Below are 25,211 nucleotides of genomic sequence, written 5' to 3' on the forward strand. Positions count from 1 at the left end.
TACAGCCATATAATCAAAATAAATCCATGTTGGCCTGATGATGATGATGGTCATAAGAGGGTTAAAGATGTATCCATATGCTCATATGTAAAGATATACATATGAACATATGGATTGCCAAAGTACAATTAATTAAATATTGACAGAAATATGAGATAAATTGTATGTGCAGACAGAAAATATTGATAGTGATGCAGTCATTTCATGGCAAGATACTTGAAAATTGCATATTATTGAAATACTGACAATATGACAGTGCTTATGTGTTCAAGTCTCCGACTGCAGCAGGTTTTCAGCAATTTGACTCATTACTCCTCTATCCACTCCTCTCACTAGACAAAGAAAACTTTAGTTTGTGCATAGAACACTGTTATTTTAACTATGTGAGTCTTTCTTAAAAATAGACCACTATACGGGGGATCATAATGATATTAGTTTGACACCGTTCTATTGGGGAACAAACGATAAAAACACACACATACACAAAATAAATAACAACATATGCTACACATTTCTCTCAAACAAACCTGGTCTTATCCTTGTGGTAAAGAGCCACCATTATAACACGTTGTTTACTGTGTTGCTTTCTTCATGGAATCTATTGGAGGGCAACATTGTGTCGTGTCAGTGAGACATCACGCTATTTATGTAGCTGAAGCAGCTATCACCATCCAGCCCACACACCCCGCATTGGAAATGCAAGGCAGACCAAAGTGGGCCGTTACAAACTACACTTGTACCGCTCGGTGGAAACAAGGCTTTGGACACCACTACTAGTTTGGTAGTTAAAAAATGGGGGCAGTCTAAAGTTGTCCTCAAGATATCAACCACTGTGGCTCAGGAAAATGTCTTACCGTCTGCTGGCTGGAGAGAACTTCTCTGTAGACCTGCTCCCTGCGCTTGATCTCCAGCTCCACGGTGGCCTGTCGTGACAGAGCCATCGCCTTGACCTGACTCTCAGTCAGTGCCGGGTTCTCCTTCCACTGTGGGGGACAGGACAACAGCTCACACTGGTTAACATCCACCGCCAACACACAGTTAAAATCCTACTCTACATTAGTGACGGATTACTTTTGATTATTGCTTGTAAGATTGTGTCTCTTATTTTCATGACGCGTTGCAGTCAACATAAGTGGGGACTATTATTGTGGGGCTAATGCTAAGCTATCTACGGCCATAGTAAAGTGCAACTAATGTTTGAATCAAGCGACACATATTTACAGAAGTTACCAGGAGATCCACCTTCCTTGGTCACTCTGCCCCACCATTTGTCCTCCTTTTCCGATACAAGATGGGGACGCTGGACATTAATGTCATGCGAATTTTACACTCGAGTTCAAATATTTAAACGCATCGCATCACCCCTGCTCACGTTTCAGTTTTGACTCCTCACACACATACAAAAGAATGATCATCAAGCCTCCATTAACTGATGATTGATGAGTTTTATTGCACTCGTCTTTATACTCACCAGTCTCGCGATGGTGTCCTCCACCGACTCCCGTGGTAAACACTTTAATGCGTTTGTTGCTTCAATTACTTTCTGTCGTCCTTGGTTTATGAGCTCCTGAAGACAAAGTAATTCAAGGGTTAAAAAGGTAAAGAAAAAGGGAGCAGATGAGCTTTTTTTCTCAATCGTAACATGATGGAGATTAAGTGGTTTTAATGTTGTAGCTGGTCAGTACACAAGACCTTCGATTGGTTTATTTTTATAAACTGACTAACTCACTCTCACCCAACCTTTACGTCATCAGTGGTCAGTGTAGACCAAAGGAAGACAAAAGTACGTGGCGGTGAAAATGGTGAAGGGAAACGAAGCATATTCAGTGATCTCTGGATACATTTTGAATAAAGAGAAGGAAAAAAAGATCGCAGACTGTGTCACCACTGTTATGTTTACTTCTGCTCATGTTGTGTATCGAGTAACAGCTGCTGTTGATGACATAGGGCAGTGGAACTTCAGTTGAATTCAGTGAATACGTGCTGGAGCACCAAGGTTCTGAAGCCTACACACGGGAACCGTGCCAGCGTTTGCCAGTGTGAAAGCACTAAAAAAAAATTGCTCCATCATTCAATAGCGTGTCCACTTAAACTCTATCATTATGTTTGACTACAAGCTTCAACAACTGTTGTTTGTATATGCCACAATTACAAGAACAGACGCCAACACACAGTAGCGTTACGCTCACTATGTTGTGATAAAACAAAACAAAACAAAACACAACACAACAACACAAATCTCCTCTTGGACTTTGTGTCCTCAGAGTCAGATGTGCCGCAATGTATAAATAGCCGCCGCACCAGACATGCAGTATAACAAACGGTTGGGTAGAGGAGTGTGGCAGACTGGGCTTGTTGGCTAGTAGACCGTTGTCACAATTAGCAGTGGGGTCTGAGGAATGTGGGGCGCCATGCCGTGAGGGAAGGAGAGGGCGGAGTGTGAGGCAGGAGAGGGGCATGTGGAGCTCATTACATACCTCCAGCTGCTGGTTGGACAGGGAGGCCAAAGCCGCCACGTTGTAGTTGAAGTAGCCGGAGGCGCCCGTGTCCATGTTGGCATATGTCTGGTAGTTGGTCCTCATGGAAAGACCCTGACAGATAAGAGAGAGAGAGAAAGAGAGACCAGCAGGATTAGTACACATTCATTAGATTAGGCAGGTATTTAAAGCTACTCGAGGCATGATGTGATCATGGGAGAGACTGTGTCAGCGTGAACTAAAGAGTCACTTTGGATGACAAACTCATCCACAAAGTGACTCGTCCTGCTCTTCACTTCATGTTCAGTCAAAAAAAAGAAAAAAAAAGCCCCACATGCATTCAACTTCAACTCAAGAGCAGCTAGTTTGATAACCGCCTGCTTCTCTTGTAGTAAAGTGTGTATGTGTGTTTAAGTAAGAGAGCGAGTGAGGGATGCAGAGTGACGTGATGTAAATAGTCCTGTCTCAGTAAAGGACAGCAGGATGCCAGTGTTTGTGTGTAATTGAGCCTCTGCTGCAGATGGTTTTCCCGTGCCTTGTAATCTTGTCTTCCGGTATGTAGAGGTGCGTGTGTGTGTGTGTGTGTGTGTTGTGGGCCACTTTAGGCCTTTGGACCTGGTCAGAGGCAGGTGTTCAGGCCTAAACAGGCCAAAACCTCAAAACAAGCACAAAACCACAGCACACATAAATCCACCGCCAAAACACACATTTCCCTTTTGGGTTTCTCTTTTAGAAGCAACTCCTCTTAAACCTCAGCTGCATCTTCAGATGCTCTGCAGAAGGACGATCAAATATGACTTTTCTTCTTTCTTTTTTTTTGAAAATAAGCCTTGTTAAGAGTAGAGGGCGCCCTGTTATTCTCCTTTTTTTCTGAGTTACAAACCTGACATTTTAACACACAGCTTTCCCTGGCTACCATTAGCCGACTCTTTAAGGTACGGTGCAACATTTACGAGGGTTTATGGGTTGTGAAGACATTAGCAGAGACCACATTTTGTTCCAGTTTTTTTTCTCAAACACAGCTCAGAGAAGTGTGATGCATGATGTCCAACAGCAATGGCTGGGTCCTGCTCACAATAGAATTAATAACCGCGCGAAACAGCCCATCCTGAAATGAACAGTTTTGGGTTAGGTTCTGTCCTGTTGGCTTGTTTATTCTATATTCTATGTGTATATTAACAGTAACTCACACTGCACATGCCTATGATCAGTTAAACCGAGCAGTGACCATGTAACAGCGTATCACAGAAACGCAGTGCAGCGTATATTAACCGCATTGGCCTCAGGTTCAGGTCAAATCCAGAAATAGACACCCTGGCTAGGAACTTGGTTTGTTCCATCGCAGATCAAGCTGTGGCGGTAGCTCACAGTTAAGTTTAGAGGTGGAGCAGTTCATGACTCTCTGTGGGGGAGTTCACATTTATCTCTTCACTTCGACACACCTTTGGGGACTGAAATGTGGCACCAATTGATTAAATGTAAAAAAGAAAAAAAAAAGTGCCCAAACCTACCACCAGCCCCTCGACTACTTCTCCATCTTTCGTATATTTCGACTGCAGTGATGTGAACCAAACTGAAATTCTCACATTCAACCCCATCTCCCCGGTTTTCTGAGAATGGGAACCCACTGTTCTCTTGAGAAGCAGAGGAGCTTGGAGGGAAAAGCCGCTTAAGGCACACAAAGGGCAGAGGAGGGAGTGTGTGTTGGAAAAATAATCATTAGAGTGAATTAGAATCTAGGATTACACAGGGGGAGCAAGGAGACCTGCTCCTGCTACTTTACAACCTCAAGCACCCCCGCACACTTCTCCAAATAAACCCCACTTATTGTCCATTGCTTTGTTCCACAAGAAAGGGAAAGGAGGGTGAGGGATGAACAAGGGGCACGGAAAGAAAAGAGTTACACCGACAGACAGGAGTCCCTCAACCTTCACTGACCTATGTGCTTACAGTACGTTTGGACCACCTCACTTATTTGTACAGCAGATCGCCAACCTGATGGTGGGCCACAACGGCCATCACCAGAGTAGAGGGAGGTCCTGTCATCTGCTCACTCTGAGTGATGAAAGGATTATCCAGATACAACACTAACTCACACATCCTGACAAACAAATGTGGGGCCTTGCTAAGCACACCTTTGATGTGAATGAGTAGGAGAATGACAGACAGAGGGGATAAATGCTATATGTGGCGTTTTTGAAGTGGTGGATACGTCGGCTACAACACGTATGCCTGAGTGTCTCCTCTCTTACCTTTTTCTCGGCTTCATACTCGGCCCAGGCAGCCTTACGGTCCTCCTCGCTCAGGGCTTCCTCCTCCTTGTGGTCCAGCAGGGAGTCGTGTTCATGGTAACACACAATCTGGTCCTTATTGTTCTTCAGCATTTCAGCCAGGAAGAGATCCTACATCAAGGAAGATGTCAAAAAGATGAAAAGGGTCATGGTGGGTTTAAATTCATCACTGAAGGGGAGGGAGAGTTGGATCTGGGAGAGCTGATGAAGGCCACACGGCCTCCTGAGTTTAAAAAAAAAAAAAAAAAAAAAAAGCTTTCAGACTTTTAGTACAAGTCCTGATTTTGGCATATAAAGATAGGAATCAGATTGCTTTTATCAACTGCCATTAATTAAGAAAAAAACTAAACACACTCACGCACAGAGGTAGATCTACTTTGAATTAAAACATTGTGTCCCTTTTGTGTCTATTCCCCTAGACCTTTCAAACATTCACAAAAATATTTTAGAAATCATTTGTTTTAAATTCAGCTTAAATTAAGAAAGAAAAAAAAAAAAAAAGAAAAAAACCTAGTTGTGTACCTAACTTGGATTAGCCTGTACAAGGATTCAAAGGAAATGTAAAAAAAAAAATATATATATATATATAACATACAGAAATAAATAAATTAAGGATTTTGGGGGGTCTGGTTTCCATGACTACAATGTTATTGAAAACAATACCTGAGTAAAATTAAGATTGCTGGGCCAGGCTCCACTCACACAAACATGGTTTGAATTACTCTGTGCGGCATGTTTGCTTTTCTTTGTCTTAAACTTAGCTTTACATTAAATTGGAACTTCGCATTCTGGAAAAGAAACGTCATACAGAAGTTGCATCACTAACATGCACATGGCCCGATTCAAAGAGGGCGGGCTTCATCATTCTAAATGGCGACAATGAGTGTTAAGTTGTAAACAAAATTTATCATAGATGTCATTGGTATTAGAGAGGAAAAAACACACAACAGAAACAACACACAATGAAATTAGGCAGTGATTGCAAACCTGCATCGAATAAACTGAAAATAAACACCAGGCCAGACGGAGTGAAACTAGATCCTTGAGGGGGGGGGTTGTGAGCAGCAACAAAACTACACATGAACCTATTTTTAGGCTCTCCGCACTCCGGAGAGTGACAACTAAGGTAGCTGAGACAGGTAGGTGCCCAAGAGCCTCTCACACATATACTCATCAAACTTCACATACTTCACAAACTTGGGATCTGGATCTGATTTGCTCCTCATTGACACATGTTTATGTTTCGCAGCCATCGCACTCAATCAGGACAAAACCAGGCCACCCCTTACCACCAGACATTTCAGAGCCGAGGCACAGCCAGCGATTCAGCTGCTCCTTTGCTCTCTAATTAGGACATAAAAGCATGAGCGAGCCTGTTGAACTTACTCGGATAAAAGGCATCCATCATGGTTTGTTCTGCCAAAGTAGGTGAGCACAAGGTCAAAGAAAGTCCACGGTAGATGCCAGCACAGGCAGTTATGTTATTCAGTCACTGGTATAGACACAACAAGCATGGGATGACAAAGCTCGAATCAGACTCTGTGGTGACAGTAAGGATTATCCAGTGGCCAATTAGATTCATCTGGGCAAGTTGATCTTTCATGACAACCTACAAATTTCCATCGCTCTACTTAGTGACTGCTCTGGCATCTTGTCTGACGGAGGAGATTTATGGCAGCTACTTCTAACCATGGTGCAAAAACAAATGGCATATTTTGCATTGTGGAAACAGGAATTTCTGCAAAGGGGACGAGTTTGTTCCTTTCATACCCTCCACAGTGTGCACCAGGGCTGCTACAATAAGTCAGGTTAGTGTTAGGGTTAACCCTAATCCATAATGGCCTGTTCAATTACAAAAAACATCAATGTGGAATTTTAGTGTTGAAAGATTTTCTCACCCAATTACCAGGTCTCCTAAAAAGGGAGCGGCTCAATAAAGCTCTGTGACAATGTTACAGTCTTCACTATTTTGTATCCTTTTCTTCAAACTCAATGGTGAGTGAAGGACTTTAAAAAGCTGCTAATAAAATGAAAGACAATTAAGATTGAGCGCTGTCCCAGGTGAGCTCCACAAAAACATAGTAAGCTGTGCCAACAGCCGGAAGATGAATGTGTGTCACGTGTTGCTGCCAAACATAAAGCAGGCAAGGTGTTCAGCCCGGTCTTGCAATCTCACTAATGCTGATCAAATTAGACCCGATAAAAACCCGTGTGCATCGCAGTCATTTGACCCAACAGTGAATGACGTTTAAATATGTTCCCACAGCAGTGGTGCAGGGGTGGTCCGGTCCATCTCCAATCCCGCTGCGCTCAGTGTGTATGAGTGTGTGTCGAGCCAGCACTAATGATGGAAGGTAACTTGACCTGGCCTATTGTCATTGTTATAGAGTTGCATGGTAAAGCCCATCACTTAAGTGCAAGGGGGAAAAAAAAAAGGAAGCAAGTAATGCTGGGTGGGCATATGTGCAGAGATGGGGGTAAATTATCCCACTCAAGTCAATTTGTATTCCCCCTGAGAAGGAGTATGTAAACAATTCCTGAAAGTGTGAAATTTAGAAAATGATTCTCGCATTTTGCTGCACAGTATGTACTGTATGTTCAGATGTAACATACAGCTCTGATATGAAGAAGCACAGCCGCAGCAGACTGCAGTACAAGGCAAGAAAAAGGGTAAGGAGGACGTAAAAAAAACATTTTATTATACAATATAAGCAAACAAGGCATTAAACATGAATGACTTGTATGACTATTAAGTCCTTTCCCTTTTATTTCTTAGGCTCTTTTGAGGTTTAATTCCTGTACATATAATGCATGAATTATGAAAATGGCTAAACCGCCACAAGTCCATAAAAGATGTAAAGCAAACTAGGCACCTTACATCACAAAGATGAAAACTTGGGAGCCTACATAAGCAGACCTCATATAGACTTTACAACTTGGCAAAGGCACCCACATGTACTTTACCAGTAGAGTTTAAGTGACGCTGAACTGTAAAGGGTCTGATGCAATTAAACGCCCACCTGCATTAATAGCTGCGCGCTACATGAAGGCAAGACTTTTTGGCCGAGTTTTCATATACTTTCTCGAGCACACCATGCAACCACGTTAACTCAATTTCCTGCACCTAACTGGCCACTTACTGTGTTGAGAATGCTTTAACCGTGCCTCTACAGTGACCGTTTTATTTTAGTTCTGCCATTGCCACAACAATAAACCCTCAAAAGAATAAACCACACAGGAGGCATTAAATGTGCAAGAGAGGAGATGAGAGGCAGTCGGGTTCGGAAAAATACGGTGGGAAAATAGGCCCCTTATTTTTGTGTCTGTGGTACAGAGGGACATGGGTACACGCCGTCCAGAAATTCTCACAGTATCAAAGGTTGCCGTGTCTTTTTGAAACTGCTTCAATGCACAGGTACATTAACCATAGCAACAGAGGGGCCAAAACAGGAGAAATGAGAGTGGTTGACATATTTGTAATATCTAAACATAGCATGACAAAACTCCCTCTCCCCCAGCTGCAGACAAATGATACACAGAACCCTACTGGCCCACTCTAAACAGTTCCCTGCAGGAAATATGGGTTTAGTAGCTGGACATCAGTAAGCTTCTCTTGCCCTCAGGACTACGCTGTTTTTATACGCTTCAGGACCTTTGAACAAGTCAGAGGTTTTATCCAGATGCCAGCCAGTTACAGACAAAATTGAACATATCACAAATGGCTTAACTAAGACTTTGTTTGGACCTGGACAGACAGGTCAGGAGGAATTCAGAAGCAGTCAATGGAGTAACACCACTGGGAGGTAAGAAGTCAAAAATGGGAACTGGTTTCTGAATTACTTTTAAGAGAGAAAAGAAAAAATCAGACTGTGTACTAAACAGCTGTTCTCCAAAGGGCAGTGACTCATAGTATGGGGGGCTGTGGTGTTGAGGGATATGTAATATTCAACTTTTATTATTATTTATTAAGGAGACTTAATTCGCACTCGTCAAAAAAGTAAACAGGAAAGAAAAAATTATGAACAAAGACAATATACTAAGGAATGCAAAGCATAGTAAAATGTGATAAGACAATTCATGAAACTCTGTAAATAAATAAGCAATTAAGAATATGCTGAAACAAACTGCCCTGAAGATGGAAAAAAAAGAAGCAGGCTGTTAGTTGTTTTAGATCTTATGGCAGGTGTGCAATTAAAAAATGGATTTCAGTGAAAACAGACAGTGCCTCCAACACAAGCCTATTCATTTTATCATGTTTGGTAAGTGATGTATTAAAAGTGGGTAAAATGGGGATAATAAGGGGTAGAAAACCATGAATGACCTTATAAATAAATAAACAAAGTCTTTATGACACCTTACAATAAAAGAGGGCCATCAGTTGCCTTATAATTCACAATGATGAGTAGCCTACAATAATTATCACAGGTAATAAATCTGAGTGCCGACTCAGGAGTAGCAGACATTATCCAAGAGCTTTAGTGTTAATGCGAGGTGAGCAAACAGCATCAGCATGAGCCCCCTACACCACAGATTAATAATCGATTCATTGATAAATAATCGATTAATCGATTTATTGTCCCAGCTCTAATCTGTACAGTGAAAAAATAACAGCCATGCTAAAAAAATTCTAATTATACAGAGATGAGTGGTATACAGAGACAGAGTCAGTAATCCCAACAGACTAAAAACTGCAAATGAGGCCCAGTGCTCAAAGTCTTGCTGTTCAGTCATTAACGCTCCTCTCTCCACCTGTAACTTAACAAGCTCAGGCAGGTTTCTGAAAGCTGGCAAAAGGCATTCTGGGAAGTGTAAGAAACCACTTACTATCGGGAGTAGGCAGAGAGTGGGTACACCACAACAACTTGTCTGTTATAAGTCATAAGTCATGGAATCCGCTGATCATCCCTGACGAGTATACTCTACTAACTGGTATACACTATTCAAGAGGTCATTTTCCTTTAAGGTCAAAGAGACTTCCTAACCCTAATGAGACAAACATGGTGTTCTTGTCTGCTCGTGTCTATACAGAGGTTTGAGTGCACTACCTTGAGCCTAATGAACACTGTAGCTGTCACCTGCTGAGAGCACATACAGTGAGGTACGCCTATTGTCCGCCAATATGACTGACAGTGTATACTGCCGAGTTGTATAAAAATGGTCTCAAACTGAGCATTTTTCTATTTCGTGTGGATGGCCACGGACAAAAAATGGATCCGGAAGATATAAATGTGATGAACAGAATATATTTAAAAGTGGGTGAGAAGTCGAAATCTCACGTCTGGGACATGGACCTTCTTTGTCATTAAGGGGAAGTACGCCCGCTTCTTTTGTCTCCAATTAGTTTCTCTGAAGAGCACAGAGACATCTTTAAAAAAGAGGGGGTTTAAATAATGACCCTTCATCACGCACGGGAGGGCCAGAGGGAGAAAAAGAAAAACATCTTTACTGAGCTCGCTTTGAACATTAAGAGTCAGTGTGTCGAGTCCAGGCAACAGATGGTTGTGAAGATGGCTGAGAAAAGCTGGAGTGGCGTAATGGTGAACAGGGGGAAGCGAGTGGGGACATCAGAGGGACAAGTTGGACGGGGAGTGGATACCAAAAGTAAGCTACGAGGTGAGCAAGGTGCAGTCATGACTGTGGTAGGATATAAGCAGGTACAGGACATAAAGAGTGGCTTAACACGAGAGGAGGGCGGTGGCAAGACATCAGCGTTTCACTCTACTCTACATGACCAGAAGGATTGTGCTTCCTAACTTTAACCACTGCCTCTGTGTCCCCTGTGACTGTTTTCACAGCAATGTACCCTCTCCTGCTGAGAAAAAAAAACACTTCCCAGTGCAAAACCTAAATCAGTCTCTCCTTCTGTGCAGCAGAGCAATGTTGGCTCCAAGTGATGGAGGGTGTCTGACTCATCTTCACATCATTCCAGACAGCAAATTCCTTCCGTAATACTGCAGCCCTGCTGCCACATCATAGTAAACCCCCTGGCCAAAACAGGTTGGCTTGTTAAAGAGCTTGTCAGTCCCTCCATCTTTAATACCGTGTCACATAAATGTCACTGGGCTCATTAAAGATCATACACATCTAACAGCCCATGGCTTAATGAACACATCTTTCCTCTTCAAATCTCCAACAGTGCTCTGCTGCACTCTAAGAGGGCGACTCCTGCTTTAGAAGAATATGGAAGGTGAGCGCAATGATATCAGCTGATCGCTGAGTGGTTTCGCAAAGTGCTCCTACCTGTTAACGCTCATAAAGGGAATAACAATAAAGAACTTATGACATCGTTAATGAGTAACAGATTTCTCCATTAAGGTGCACTCAACAACCTTTTGAATGTCCAGTGGAAGAGCAACTGTGTTGGATATACAGTGTTTCATTTATCCGTTCTGTTTACAGATTTCTGCATAGTAACCCAGGTCAGACCAAAACAACGAGGTAAAACCACTTAAGTGGATCCGTATAAACCTCAAAGGAGGAGGAAAGGATGGAACTTATTCAAAGATCAGCAAAAAAAGTAAAAGATAGCAAGGAATTAATGAAACCCCAAAAAAGAGTGCCGGTTTATAACAGGGCAGCAGCAATGTTGCAATAAGAAGACTATTTAGTAAATAGCAGTAAACAGATTCATCAGTGCAGCTGTGCGGGGTTGGATGGGCCATGTAAGGGATGTGTGTTCTTATTAAACCCCAGGGGGCCAAAATAGTGACACTGCACCTGCACATTGGAGAGACGAGGCAAGCAAAGGACTATGGAAAAAAACAGAAAGATCCCAAAAAGGCCAAGCAGGACACAAGCTGGCACCGTGTCTAAATAACAGTTTATCACTCAAGTGCTAAACTTCAAAAGAAAGAACATACTACTTGGTGCAAGTTTGGAAAAACAAGCTTGGCATTTAAAAAGACATTCTGTGCCGTTTTTGTTGAAGGCTAAAAGAGTATTTTACTACTGTTAATAGGTTACAGCTTGCTTTTCTGCATTTCCTTTGGGGATCAGCCTAAAAAAAAACAACAACAACTATGAAATCTGAGGTAGTTGTTGGTCAAAGACCAATTACACATCTGATTTGAGCTAAATCTAATTACAAAAAAACATATTTGTCAAGCATGAAAACACATTTGTTCAGTGTGAATAAAAACAAAAAATGAATAAACCTGTGCATGTTTACCTTAGGGAGCACGGGCGTGGCTTTTTTGCTCTTCTTGTCTGAGGGATCATCGAGCATGTCTGGCTCGAAGTTGTAGAGCTCGGTCAGCTCGTTCATCGTGAAGTGCCTCTCGATCTGCTGCTGGTCCACCACCCGGAATGACAGAGACTGCTTGGTTACCTGCCGCTCATAAATCTTCTCCTCCATTGTACCCTAAAAGAAGAGAGGACAATGAGCATGAATGTCAAAATCCTTGCTATGTACACTTGGGGTATTCATTTGTCATTCACAAGTGACCATCGCAAGGTCACTGAAGCCATTACAATACTGTAGATCATTTTATCTTTGATAGCTTTAACAGTTTAACAGGGCGATACAAAAAAAAAAAAGAATAGATAACTATATGCCCCCCCCCCCCCCCCCCCCTCCAAAAAAATACACTGTCAATACGTCATCGAAATATCATTCCTGTGACTATTCTGCTATTCTTTTTTTAAACTAATGGATCACGACGACTGCCATGTGTGCGGTACGTTCTGCTGACAGAAAGGAAGCGACAGAGAAATAACAAGACTCGGTTGGTTATTGTTTAAATTGACAGTCAGGTAGTGTCAGTGTTATATATTATGTGTTTAAGCCTGACAGAAATATTAATTTGATTTACATCGTGTATATTGATATCGAATGATATTTAAAAAAAAATTGTCGTGATCCCTTAGCCTGTGACGACTTTTGTTTCCAGTTTGTTCTCAAATGACAAGTGAATATAGCAAAAGGGCCCCTAGTGTGGCAAACTGAGATTACATCATTAATGACACCACGTAGCCCATTTTCAGAAACAAAAATATTTAAAAAATGGAACGAGTCTTTATGGCAGAAACCAAATTACCCTAGACAAGTCTCACAAGATTTCTGTGCTTAAAAAAAAGAAAATGAAACACGTCTAGAGACTCATGACACCGCCCAACCAGTTGCAGTGGAGCCTGCTCGAACAATCTTTCTCAGATTCCTACTACACCAAATGTATTAATATGGACGTTGGCGTAGTGTACAATTAAATCTCACGCTAGCTTGTATTCGACCTGTTTTTCCAGGACTTCTGCGGTGAGAATCCAGGGAATTGGAGGTCAAAACCCCTCTCTGATGCTTGTCTGACTCATGGAGCTCTAGGCTGGTTTCTGAGTGCTGGTGCACAACATCTGATTATAAAGAATGAAATGTATCTAGTGCTGTATGTACATTTTAAGGACCTGCATTAATAGAGGTGTGTTTGTTGTGAATGCATCACATTTAAATATTTATCATTATCTGGCTCAGACAGACTGAAGGAGACCCCTTTGCCTATCAATAAGCATAACAATGAATAAAAACAAAACCTGTGAAACTCACCTGGGCAAGGAACCTATAGACAAACACAGGCCTTATCTGGCCAAAGCGGTAGACTCTGAAGATGCTCTGGATGTCATAAGAAGGGTTCCAGGAGGCATCAAAGATGATGACCCTGTTGGCTGCCACAAGGTTGATGCCAAGTGAGCCAGCTCGTGTAGAGATGAGGAACAAACGACCTCTGGCAAAGGAGAAGGAGACAAGTGGGAACGTTATTAAGGACTGAATTGTTTCCATCAGTCTAGGTTTTTTTGTTGTGCTGTTAACTATAATAGGGCATTTTTACCTTACGTTACTGGTGTCATTAAACTCTTCAGCCCACTTTTTCCTGGTAGTGGCATTAGTGGATCCATCCAGGCGATAGTAGTCAATGTTCCTGTACCACTTGCCTTCACCTTAAGAGATACATTACAGTTACACAAGTGTTGACGACTTAACCACCTCCATTTCTGCACCGCAAACCTTCAAAACAACACATGTCACCATCAACAAGGCCTTTCCCTTGTCAAAAAGACTTAGTTTGGGTTTTAACAGACATCAGATAGATGACTGTGTTGGTTAGAGGCCAGCCGTGTTTAGCCTTCAAAATGGCTGCCCCCCCACCAGCCTTCATAACAAACATCTCGGTATGTTTCCAATTACGGCACTGTGATCTTTTCATTACAAATTACAAACCCTTGAGCAAACATTTTTTTGTAGAATAAAAAGTCAAGGTCTAATCATTTTCAAAATGAAAGTAAAAACAGCTGCTGAAGTTTAACTAGGAACATGACCTGACACCAGCGGCAGTGTGTATGCGTGCGTCTATGTGTGTTCAGTGGTAATAAGCAAAGCAACGATTACAAGGATGCATGTTGTATGTGGGCAGTCTTATGGGCGTAAAGACATGCGTTTCCATGTGAGAATACTTCAACCTTTTCCAAAGCAATGTTAGTGTTTCTGAATAAAGTTAAACCAGTAAAATTAACATTGGGCTCCTCAAAGTCCATAAGAACCCAGCTTATGCAAACACTGAATAGTTGCACATCATGAAATCAAGCGCAGCCTTACAAATACGAATATGCAGAGGAATGCGATTGTAGGCAAATATAAGAGGATTCAGTGGAAGCCATACGCTGCAAACAATGAAATCCTCTTGATTTAAACGGGCCATGTTACAACTGAACATTTCTATGGTTGCTAAAGTGATGGTGACATGAAGTCCACCATTGCTGGTGGACATGAACTCTGACTCTGATGAACTCTGACAAAAACACCAGCAATGAGGAGTTGTGCTCCGAGTTTCATTGGCTACCACTTCTGCTAAAATATTTGCCTAACATGATCTGATGGGCCGGCACTCATGCTCGGATTGGAAAGTTAAACATTTTGTAATCTTCTGTCACATTTGATGCAAGAAAAGCAAGGAGGCCCTGAATCCATAATGCAGTTCAGCAACACGCAACGCCCCCCCCCACAATTCAAAGGGAATGAGCATAATTCCAGTTCCTTCACCATGTACCTGTGAGTGTGGCGTAAACATACCTTTGTAAGGTGATAGTTTGTCCTCATCTTTCGCTCTGCATGCCAATTCAAGGAAATCCTCGATTAGGTCCAGAGAGATTAGAGATTGACTGAACACCAGCCTGAGAAGACAAGGACAGATGTAAAGACCAGTATCCCTTCACTACAGCTACATGTCACCCTGATTAACCCCAGCACCTTGTAGTCACACTGAGAATCAAGTGCACAACATTTGAAATAGAGACACTTACACTTTCTCCTCCACCTCCTCTGCCATCCGCATGATCTCAAAGAGGAGCGATATCTTTCCAGAGTGCTCCAGAATCTCAGCGTCAGCGTCGGTGACAAAATCTCTGTGCCAGTCAGCACAGGGGCTCCCTGGTGTTGAGCTAGTGGTCCGTGCTGTTTGTGACGTGCAAGGTTAGAGATTTATCTTCATGGAGCAAGTGAACTCTCACAACAACAAAGACAACATTTCAGTACAGAGTTCCACTGCTGCATGTTGTTCCTCTACCACGCAAACCCATCTCAATCCACGGAGATATAGAGCTGTCAGGAGCAACTTGGGGTCAGGGCTCTTGCCCAGGAACACATCAGCATGTATGACTACTGGAGCCAGAGACCAAAGCCTACCACTGCCGACCACAATTACTGGAGCCGTTAATACTTTTCAGCAAACTGGGTCCCTCCTTTACCAGTCACACAGTACAATACTTAATCAAAAAGATTTAAACACTATGCTGTGTTTATTGTTGTCATTCAAAAGTCTTTCGAGTCCCAAGATGGAGGCTTTCAGGTTCAATCAATTCTAAGTGGCCATTTTTCAGTAAATCCACAGACAAAAGTTGAGGTTCTGGCTTCTGCAAAGTTACTTTACTCAATGTGTGGAAATAAATGGTGAGTGGCATCACTTGTATTTTAAGGGAATGTCCCAGACATAACACTCAATGTGGTAATTACGCAAGACTTACGTTCTTCGACCGGCTCTGGTCTGGGCCTGCTCTCTCCGTTTTTGCCCCGAGAGCTGGTGTTCCACTCCTTGATGACCTCCACCTCATCGCTGTCAGAGTCATCAGATCCCTTCTTTTTTCCCTTCTTCTGCTTCTTTTTCCTAATAGGGTGGAGGAACAGTGGAAGAGCCAGGGTCATCAAGAGTAACAGATGCAATAGAGAAGGGCAACTAAATGAGGTCATCTCTACTTATAACGTACAACAAGAAAGAGGTGTATCGGACTTTACTTTTTAGACTTCTCGTCGTCAGAGGTCATGCTCATCGAGGATTCTTCTGTTTCTGAGGCGATGAACTCGTCCATACTGTCCTCGTCAAAGAAACCCTGTGAGAGAGAGAAGTGTGTGAGGCTCAACTGTGCAGTGACACAGGTCAGGCAAACAGTTAAATTGTGGACTGCAGAAATTGTGCACAACAAGGAAAAAAAGTTCTGCTGCGGAGACAATGTGTGTTGCTCTCCCCTGAGGCATGGCCTGTCAGCACTACCTTTCTATTGCTTCCCCACAGTGTGTGTGTTATTTGTTTGTATTCCCAGTATTTGAGTTAGTGTTTAGTGTGGTTTCGTCTTGTCTTACGTGGCCCTACCCTGTTTTCTTTACTGATGTAGTCCAGCTGAAGGCACCAGGGATGGGTCCAGATTCTGCTGAGCATCTGGAAATCCTGGAAGAGTTTGGTCCCTGCACGGCCCCGGCCTCCCTCCATAGCATTCCCCACACCTGCACACAAGGGAAAGAGTTTGAGGAGGAAGATGGATGTGTGTTTGATTTATGTACTTGAAAGCATGCCCTAAAATCTTGTTATGCATGCTGACAAGAGTGGAAATCGTAGCACAAGACTCAAACCTTGATCTCTACACAATATAGACAAATTGCAGTAAAGTTGTTCTCAAGACAAATCAAAGCAAGCAACAAGTGTCAGTCTTTTGATTGACAGAAACACCAAGTCTAGAATGTGTGTCCTGTGATGACGTCAATCACATCATGATTTACAGTGACAGCTGCTGAAATGTTGATCTTTTACCTGTGCTGCACTTAATGGAGGCCAATAGTTATGGTGGCTTTAACAGAAGCGGAGGAGAGGGGTGGGGAGCTTGTGTGGCGATTCCCACCCTGCAGAGTGACTGGTTGTCTTGGGTCCAAAGATATAGTTGTGGAGGTCCAGAGCCTCAGACACAACATCAGCACTGTGCCCCGTGGACAACCCAGCCTAATGAGCCACAGCACATACCACCAACCCCCATCACTCCTCCTCTTCTTACATACCGGCTTTCCTGTTCTTTGTTTTCGCTTTTGGTGTAAAACCTCTGGCCCCTTCTGCTTCGCAATGTCTTTCCCCTTCCTTTATGCCCCCACACCCACCCTCCACCCTCTGTTCCCTCTCTCCCAGAGCTCTTCATTAGGGAGACGTGGGAAACTAGGCTTAAACCCTGCCTGCGGCACTCTGCCAGCTGCCACTCTTAGACACACACACACACACACACACACACACTGTGGGCCACATTCAGAGAGCAAAGTCCACCAAACGACTTAACAATACGGCATGAATACATGAGACCAGAGGCCTTCCATTTATCCAAAAACCTTGTCTGGACAAATTACACCCAGCCAAAACGCCACTCCTGTAGTAGGATTTAGCCCCATCCTAGACTATGCATGTTTTCCAGTGGAATTTCAATGGAATTTAGTTTTAGTCCAAGACTAAGCTAAGTCTGTGTCTAAGCAATCAGACCCGATTCTTTTAAAGCCCTGCTAGCAGCCCCTAGTGGCTTTGCTGCTCATAACACCACAAACGATCAGAATAGTTGGGACCAAGCAAGAAAGTGGCAGTGTCATTCTGAATATCATTTGCTTTTAAGCAACAACAAAAAAAAAACTGCATCTGAAACCTCAATGAGAGCATTGTCCTCACCTGTGAAGTGCTCCACATAGTACCTGTAGAGTTTACACTGGATTGGAGTCATTCTTATCGACAGCACATATTCATGTTTTGGAGGCAGGAACTTGGTGAGTGCAGTGTAGTCCTTCCTCTGTGGGAGGTAAAAATCAAATTAACACTTAAGATGACAAAGAGTATGTGGTCAAAGAGAATCTGGGTCAACTATAGAAGGTGTTTGTTTTGTTTTTTTTACCTGGACACAGCCAGCCAGCATCTCATAGAGGATGTGAGCCCTCTTCTTCATGATCCGAACATCTTGTAGTGTGGAGTCGGCGCACTGACCATTCTGGATGGGGTTAATGAAGCGATTCCTGAACTCTTTAACTGATCCAAGCAAGTTTTCCTTGATGAAGTTGACCATGCAATGGTCTGGTAAGGAGACAAAGACGAGTGTTTAGATACATCCCCAAACCCCCACTAGGATTTTCTACATAAAATCTCACTGTGTGACTGACAACAACTATGTCTTTACAAGCAGGGATTCTCACATTCAATAAGGTTGTTTTGCAGAGGGGTTCCAGTCAGAATAACTCTCCTCCTCGTCCTGATAGAGTTCATTGCTTTGGACACTGCAGACGCCTCATTCTTCAGGATATGACCTTCATCACAAATGACCAAGTCTGGACCTGGTGAACGATTAAAAACATTTTTTTTAAAAATAATCACTTTTTTGTCACAAGAGAAACAAGATTAGTCATCACAGTCATTGGGCTAGTTAATATAGTCACAACAGGAGGTTTATGGAATTGTTTTACACCATTACAATTAATCATGCTACGATTGTCATGCTCAATTTACAAAAATAAACTATATTTAAAACAAAATTACACTTTCCCATCTTTACATTGCACTTCAGATTAAAAAGAATACTTAATAGAAAAATGTATGTGACTTATATATACATATATATATCGATATCGAACTATAGAACTTTGAAGTTGGTGACTACTAAACACCAAGTGTGATATGGTATGACCGTTTCCATGACATTAGAAAAAGGTGAGTCACACAAGAATTAGAAACCACCTAGTGTTGCTGTTTTTTATACAAGTTGTAAAATGCCAAATCATATTTTTAACCCTCCACATAGTTGAAATGCAGCAGATCTTTTTTTTTTTTCCACTTAATCTCTTTTATGAAGCAGTTCAAAGACAGCTCAGTACCTGGATCTACCAGTGTCTTCTGAAAGATCTCTTTGAGCTTTTTGCTCTTGATGTTCCTGCCCTGTGTCAGGTTTCGGTACATCTCGTAGCCCATGATCATAACGCCTCCCGATTCTTGCCATCGCTGGAGAGCATATGATCGCTCCTGTGGCCTCTTTACTGTGATCAGCTCAGTCACCTGTTAAACACACCAACGATCATTAAGATGTGTATGGATTTTGATATGAAATAAAAGAAAAAATGTCCATACAAACACACAAAAGACATACTGTAATTAAGTTACAGAACAGAAAGGGAAACTGATAAAAAAATAAATAAAAAATTACCTCTAAACTCTCCTCATCTTCCATTCCTACTTGCCACTTCTCAAACTCATTGAGCCAATTCAGGACAGTGTTCAGGGGACAAACCACCAGTGCTGTGGTGAACTCCAGCTTCTCACAAAGCAGCAAAGTATGAAGGAATGTCACCACCTACAGGGCAAACAAGAAGCTTACAGTTAACCATAATGACAACACACAAGACAAGGGCTTGTGTATTTAGGGCTTCTAAATACTGGTGTATTAACCATTACAGAAACATAAAATGTTTTCTGACAATTACCAATGCTGTTAGTTTAGGGCAGCTGTGGCTTTGGGTGGTGGTCTAATAAATGTTATAAGCACTGTACGTAGACACAGACGTGAGCATTTCAGTGATTGTTTTGTTTTCTTTACCTTTTTTTGTCATTTTAATGTGTGCAGTTTTAGTTTAAAACTCTCTCCTTTTTACCTGCAGAGTTTTTCCCAGGCCCATACAGTGAGCGAGGATACAGCCAGAGCCAGCAGACTTTTCAATCTTCTTCATAGATTCACAGCAGCAGTCCCACATGAACTGCACCCCTGGAACCAAACACAAAACATATAGGGGCCGGATTAGTGAAATTGCATTTTGCTTAATATGCTCATGCTATTACCCACATATGTACAAACCATTCCTCAAAAGTACAAGGACAACAAACAAGAAACAAGAAAGGTCCTGGCAAGAAACCACCCCTTCTAAAATGAAATGTAAGGTCGAGTATGCGTGCCCAGAATGCTGCTCTAACACAGACCCTTGTTTTAGTATAAATAGAACCATGGCCATTCACTGTATGCACATGTGGACATGCATAGACATGCATCTGCACACATGAAATGGGTAAAGTGTTACCCAGTCCTTCTGCACAAATGTCTCTAGGGACTGAAATGGCTTTGTACCTACCATCAACCTGGTGAGGTTTCAGCTTCGTGACAAGGTTCCTGTGCACCTGCACCATAGGCTCCTTGGTTTCTTCATCCTCATCCAGCACCAGTTTGGTGGTGATGGGACATGTCATCAGGGAAGCCTCCTTCACCACAATCACCTGAAGAAAGATCCAAGGCAAGGAAGGGGGAGTCATGAAATGAAAGAAAAATTTGATTTGATGACTTTTCTTTCTTACGTCCTAATACTCAAAGTCACGCTTATTTAAGTTTACGTTATTGCCACTATATATACACACACAAGTGTACCATTATATTATAGGATTCAATTACTTCTTATAAAACAAAGGTTTCAAGAATGACTCAATTTAAATTAAGACCCACAAATGCCAGAGCCTAACGCCAATATGTGAGATTATGGAGTTATACGTGCACATAATGGCGTGTTTCCCGTGGAACGGTTCGGTACAATATGTTTATTTTTTTTACTTTTTTCGGTATCCTTCTCTTGAGATACCAGAGTAATGGTACAGTATAGGCAAAGCTAGACCCATGATAATCCACTGATTGGGTGACAGAAAAGCTCATATAAATGTACGTATACACACACATATATATATATATATATACACACACATATGTGCGATGCGATGTCTCGTCTTTACCTCTCGAAGCTTCTCCCTCAGTGCCTCCCTCTCGGCTATGCGTTTCCGTCTCTCCTCCTCCTCCTTCAAAGCATCTCTTGTCTCTGTCCGCAGCTTGTCATCCTTCAGGATTTTCCGAAGCTTTTTCCGTCCTTTTTTACCGTCTTTATCGTCGTCGTCATCACCTTCTTCCCCACTCTGTGAAAATGAACATGAAATTTAGACTTTAGATCTTCAGCCCACATGAAAAAAACATAACACATCTTATTCTCAGCAGCCAAGCAACCCCATGATTCATTCGCGTTTTCATTATGATCCCCACAAAACAGCCTCAGGGGGGAGTTCAAATAACATTTTGTGTGTGTCATGTTTGACTTGACTAGTAAATGTTATTTAGGTCTATCTCTTGCACCTGGCATGTACCTTCTCATTGCTGGAGGAGGAATCCTGAACTTTGATTCTACGACGCTTCTTCTTCTGCTTGTAACTCCGTTTCTCCTCGTCCTTCTTCTTCGCAGCTCTACAAATAAAGCAGAACATGAACAAGAACATGAGATTACTCTAGATTGAGTGGCAGTGAAATAATGTGCCACATTTGGTTGGATGCTCTCGTTTCTCACCTTGTCTTTCGGCGCTTCCCGTCATTTTCCGATTCACTGACCTCCTCACTTACTGCCGACTCTTCACTGGACTCTGACTTCTCAAAGTCCGAGTCTGCAGAGTCATCGCTGCCCACTGAGAGTCAAAAGACCAAGTAACAGGTTGATTGCCAGTTTCAAATTTCACATAAGCGTATACATTGTTTAATATGACATACAGAGCAAATTAAATAAAATTGAATACGAACCTTTACGCGTTGACTTCTTGCCACCTTTGCTCTTCTCTTTACTGGAAGCTTTCTCCTCTCCTGATTCAGCTTCACTCAGCGAGAGTTTATGACGAAGCAGTTTATGGCGGCGACCTTGTTTCTTCACTTCAATGTCTGAACCTGAATCATCTGAATAGTCATCATCTAAAAAAAAAAAAAGAAATAGAGGAAAAAATAAAAATTTAAAAGGCTTATTTGGAAAAAAAAAAGAAGTCTGTATCAGCAAATGCTTGGTACCTTGCTGATCTTCTCCGTCGTTGTCGTCGTCGTCCTCCTCCTCCTCCTCATCATCATCATCAGCCTCTTTTTTTGCTTTTTTAGAGGACTTTTCATCCTTATCTTCTCCTTCATTATCAGAGGAACTCTCTGCTCCCGAAGAATAGTTGGATTTTATTTGGGCTAGAAGCATTTTCTTTGCAATCCTTTTAAAAAGAAAATAAATTTTAAAAAAAATCACAAGATTAACACTGCTTCCTCAAAAGTAACAATATAAAAACCATATGATTTGTTTTATGTAACCAAGACATAAAATGTAACATTTACTTTATTACTACTAATAATAATAATAATACTTATACCAATAATATCAGAACTGACTGAGGAAGCATTTGCGTGTGCAAAGTGTCAGTGTTTTTTTAAACAATATTGTCGCCGCTGCCTGCAACTGTCATGACATAAAAAGCCATGACAGCACAAAATCAGCCCGACGACAATATCTAAACACTGTGAAACTGAGAAACATAGTGAGAGTCACATGGAGCTGATGGGCTTAGACAGCATTAGGTGAACTCATGTGACAATGGTTTGAATGTAACATTTCTAAATATTTACGCAGTTTTGAAGTATGTACCTGTTTTCAGGATCATCATCGTAATCCTCTTCACCAACCTGAGAGTCTTCTTTACCTTCCATTTCATCACCTACGCATCAGAATAAAATGGAAACATTAATGTTAGAACTTAAAAGTAACAGTTTGATTCCGTTCAGACCAGGTGTTAATCATCTTGGCCACATGACATTGATGCACTTACATTTATTAGATGTTAAATGCTCACGGGAGCATTTTAGAGTAACTGGTGGGCAACAATCTTCACACCGCTGAGCTAAACTAACCATTTACTTGCAGCACAGAAATGACAATATTGATAAATGACTCTAAATGACTCAATATTCTTATCTAGGTCATAGCATGCAAGCTAATAAGTCGAATTCTCAAATTAACCTTTTAATTTAACATATGAACATTATTTTCTTGCAGGTTGACCAGACTGTGTTCATTAGCCAGATGCAGAGCCGAGCGCCACATGACACCTGACCCTTTAAAAATAAATTACCTGAAGACTGATGGAAGGGTCCGTTGCCTCCCAGCACATTATCCTCCACGATTGGCTTGATCTTTTGCTCATCGCTGTCCTCTCCAGAGCCACCTTCATCCTGCTGCTCCTCATCATCCTCACTGGACGATGACTTCAGCTTGAGGGTTGATCTGGAGCTCCTTCTCTTGCACTTTTTCTCGTACGACCTTTTCCGATCTGCTGCCTTCCCCTCAGGTGAGTTTTTATCTTCCTCCTTTGCTTCATCTTGTTTCTTAACACGGCTTGATCTTCTCTTTGCTGTGCCTACTTTACCTTTTGTCTCCGAGTCAGAGTTGGAGGAGTTTGAGGAGTTTTGTTTCTTCTTCTTGGAAGTCTTCTTACTCTTCTTCTCCTCACCCGAATCTGAGCTTTCAGACTTCCTTTTTCGTTTGGATGCTTTGTCTGCATTCTCTGAGACTGTGTTGTTTTGCTTAAACAAACGCTTTTTAGCACTTGTGCTTCCCTGTTCCTCATCCGAACTGTGGCCTTCTGCCGCTTTTTCTAGCAATATGTGAGGAACTTCATCCGAGTCGGAGTCCACCGTCTTTTTTACTGAAGCCTTGGTCTGCTTTTTATCCTCTTTTTTTGAGTTTTTGGATGGTTTGGCCTTTTCTTTACCATCTTCCTCAGACTCGGAATCAGAGGACTCTTCCTTGCAATTGTTCTCAGCCTGCTTCCTCAAGGGGGTGGTCTTAACTCTGCTAGAGCGACGGCTAGCACGTGGGCTTTCAGACCCATCAACTGTATCAGCAGCCTCCTCCTTCTCCTCTCTTCCTTCTTTACACTTTTTCTGCACTTCTTCACCTTTTTCTCTGTTTGAGGACCTGGAGGACCTTGGACTACGGGTTGTCACGACTGGTACTGGAGTCAGTTTGACTATAAGGTTCTTTACCTTGGGATGGGGGTTTTGAGAGTCTGAGTTTCTATTTGATCTTGCATCAGTGTTTGGATTTGCGTCACTCTGTGAGAGCATGGTGGAATCTGCCAGACTCTCCACCATCTGAAAAAGTTCTTCAGGCACAGACGGGGGCACAGACATGATGTCGTGATCCAAGGACATTTCTCCACCTGACACTAGTCCATCGTCACAGACCTCGGTTTTTATCGTCTTTTTGGTTTCATCAATTTCTGTTTGGCTGTCTTTCATTTCAGCCGGACTTGAAACTTGATCGTTGTCCACCACGCTCTCATTATGCTGCTCCTCTTCTGGCTCCTGGTCCAGAACTTGTTCTGGCCCTTGATCCAGCTTCAGGTCTGAATCCTCATCCCCCTCTTCATCTGGATCCTCACCCACCTCCTGATCCGGATCCTCAGCCACCTCCTGATCCGGATCCTCAGTCACCTCCTGATCCGGATCCTCAGCCATCTCCTGATCTGGATCTTCAGCCACCCTTTGGTCTGGACCCGCATCCATGTTCTGGTCTAGTTCCTCAGGTGTGTCAGCATCAACAGCAGCCACCACCGCAGTATTCATGTGGTCATTTTTTACAATGGCCACAGGACTAGTAGTCTTTTTCACTGCACGTTGCCCTTCGTTCCCATTTTGGAACTCCATGCTTCTGAACTCAGGCTCCAAAGCCTCCTCCAAAGCAGTGTGGGCCTTCTTCAAATCAGCAAGTACGGCCTGGAATGCTTTCAAATGCCGAAACCTGATGGATTTATCTCCCTGATCCACAGCCGACTGCTGAATGAACTGGATGAATGTATTGTTGAGACCAGTTGTAGTTTCAACAAGTTTTTTTGTTTTCTTTATCAGTTCTTTGGGTACCTGCAGTTTTTTGTAGGTAAACGACATAGTCCCTGTGGCTTCTGTGTGTTCTTTTCCATTGACAACCACTTTGTGCTCATTACCTGATTTATTCTTGTGTCTCTTGCTTTCGCGTTCCTCTGTTTTATCCGATTTCCTTGGCTTGTGTTGCACAACTTTCTGTTCTTCCATAATAAGGTGACATTTAGAGGCCAGATCCTGAAGGGGATCCGACCTACAGACATAGCAGTGCCATTTTGAGTTCTCATCAGTAATGACCGACAGCTCCTTCCTGCCCAGGTTGCGCAAAATGCACTTCTTGCAAAAAGCATTGTTGCAGTAATCACAGCAGATGAGTTTTCCTCCTTCAGCACACCACCTGCAAGGGAGAAATGTATTTTAGTCCATGAGCAAATAAAGAATTTGAAATATAAAATCGCCCAGATCATGTACATTAACTTTT

At 42.3% G+C, this 25,211-nt stretch overlaps 1 protein-coding gene across 3 annotated transcripts in view; it reads right to left on the reverse strand.

Annotated features, from left to right (window-relative positions):
• Positions 1 to 25,211, reverse strand: part of atrx (ATRX chromatin remodeler) — a 29,652-nt gene that overhangs the window by 1,378 nt on the left and 3,063 nt on the right. For all 3 annotated transcript variants that reach the window (XM_058649859.1, XM_058649860.1, XM_058649858.1), the window contains exons 8-33: positions 22,981 to 25,127; positions 22,497 to 22,566; positions 21,884 to 22,068; positions 21,626 to 21,790; positions 21,399 to 21,513; positions 21,202 to 21,298; positions 20,800 to 20,976; positions 20,154 to 20,295; positions 19,683 to 19,792; positions 19,238 to 19,384; positions 18,912 to 19,089; positions 18,237 to 18,374; positions 17,942 to 18,117; positions 17,722 to 17,839; positions 16,399 to 16,529; positions 16,044 to 16,138; positions 15,776 to 15,915; positions 15,056 to 15,206; positions 14,826 to 14,926; positions 13,588 to 13,696; positions 13,305 to 13,482; positions 11,937 to 12,128; positions 4,730 to 4,879; positions 2,478 to 2,591; positions 1,472 to 1,567; positions 855 to 983 (exon numbers count right to left, since the gene is read on the reverse strand). In XM_058649859.1, coding sequence (XP_058505842.1) covers positions 855 to 983; positions 1,472 to 1,567; positions 2,478 to 2,591; positions 4,730 to 4,879; positions 11,937 to 12,128; positions 13,305 to 13,482; positions 13,588 to 13,696; positions 14,826 to 14,926; positions 15,056 to 15,206; positions 15,776 to 15,915; positions 16,044 to 16,138; positions 16,399 to 16,529; positions 17,722 to 17,839; positions 17,942 to 18,117; positions 18,237 to 18,374; positions 18,912 to 19,089; positions 19,238 to 19,384; positions 19,683 to 19,792; positions 20,154 to 20,295; positions 20,800 to 20,976; positions 21,202 to 21,298; positions 21,399 to 21,513; positions 21,626 to 21,790; positions 21,884 to 22,068; positions 22,497 to 22,566; positions 22,981 to 25,127 — 5,551 coding nt within the window. The remainder of the gene's footprint in view (positions 1 to 854; positions 984 to 1,471; positions 1,568 to 2,477; positions 2,592 to 4,729; positions 4,880 to 11,936; positions 12,129 to 13,304; positions 13,483 to 13,587; positions 13,697 to 14,825; positions 14,927 to 15,055; positions 15,207 to 15,775; positions 15,916 to 16,043; positions 16,139 to 16,398; positions 16,530 to 17,721; positions 17,840 to 17,941; positions 18,118 to 18,236; positions 18,375 to 18,911; positions 19,090 to 19,237; positions 19,385 to 19,682; positions 19,793 to 20,153; positions 20,296 to 20,799; positions 20,977 to 21,201; positions 21,299 to 21,398; positions 21,514 to 21,625; positions 21,791 to 21,883; positions 22,069 to 22,496; positions 22,567 to 22,980; positions 25,128 to 25,211) is intronic.

Source organism: Solea solea, chromosome 14, assembly GCF_958295425.1.
Source record: "Solea solea chromosome 14, fSolSol10.1, whole genome shotgun sequence".
NCBI classification, from domain to species: Eukaryota; Metazoa; Chordata; class Actinopteri; order Pleuronectiformes; family Soleidae; genus Solea; species Solea solea.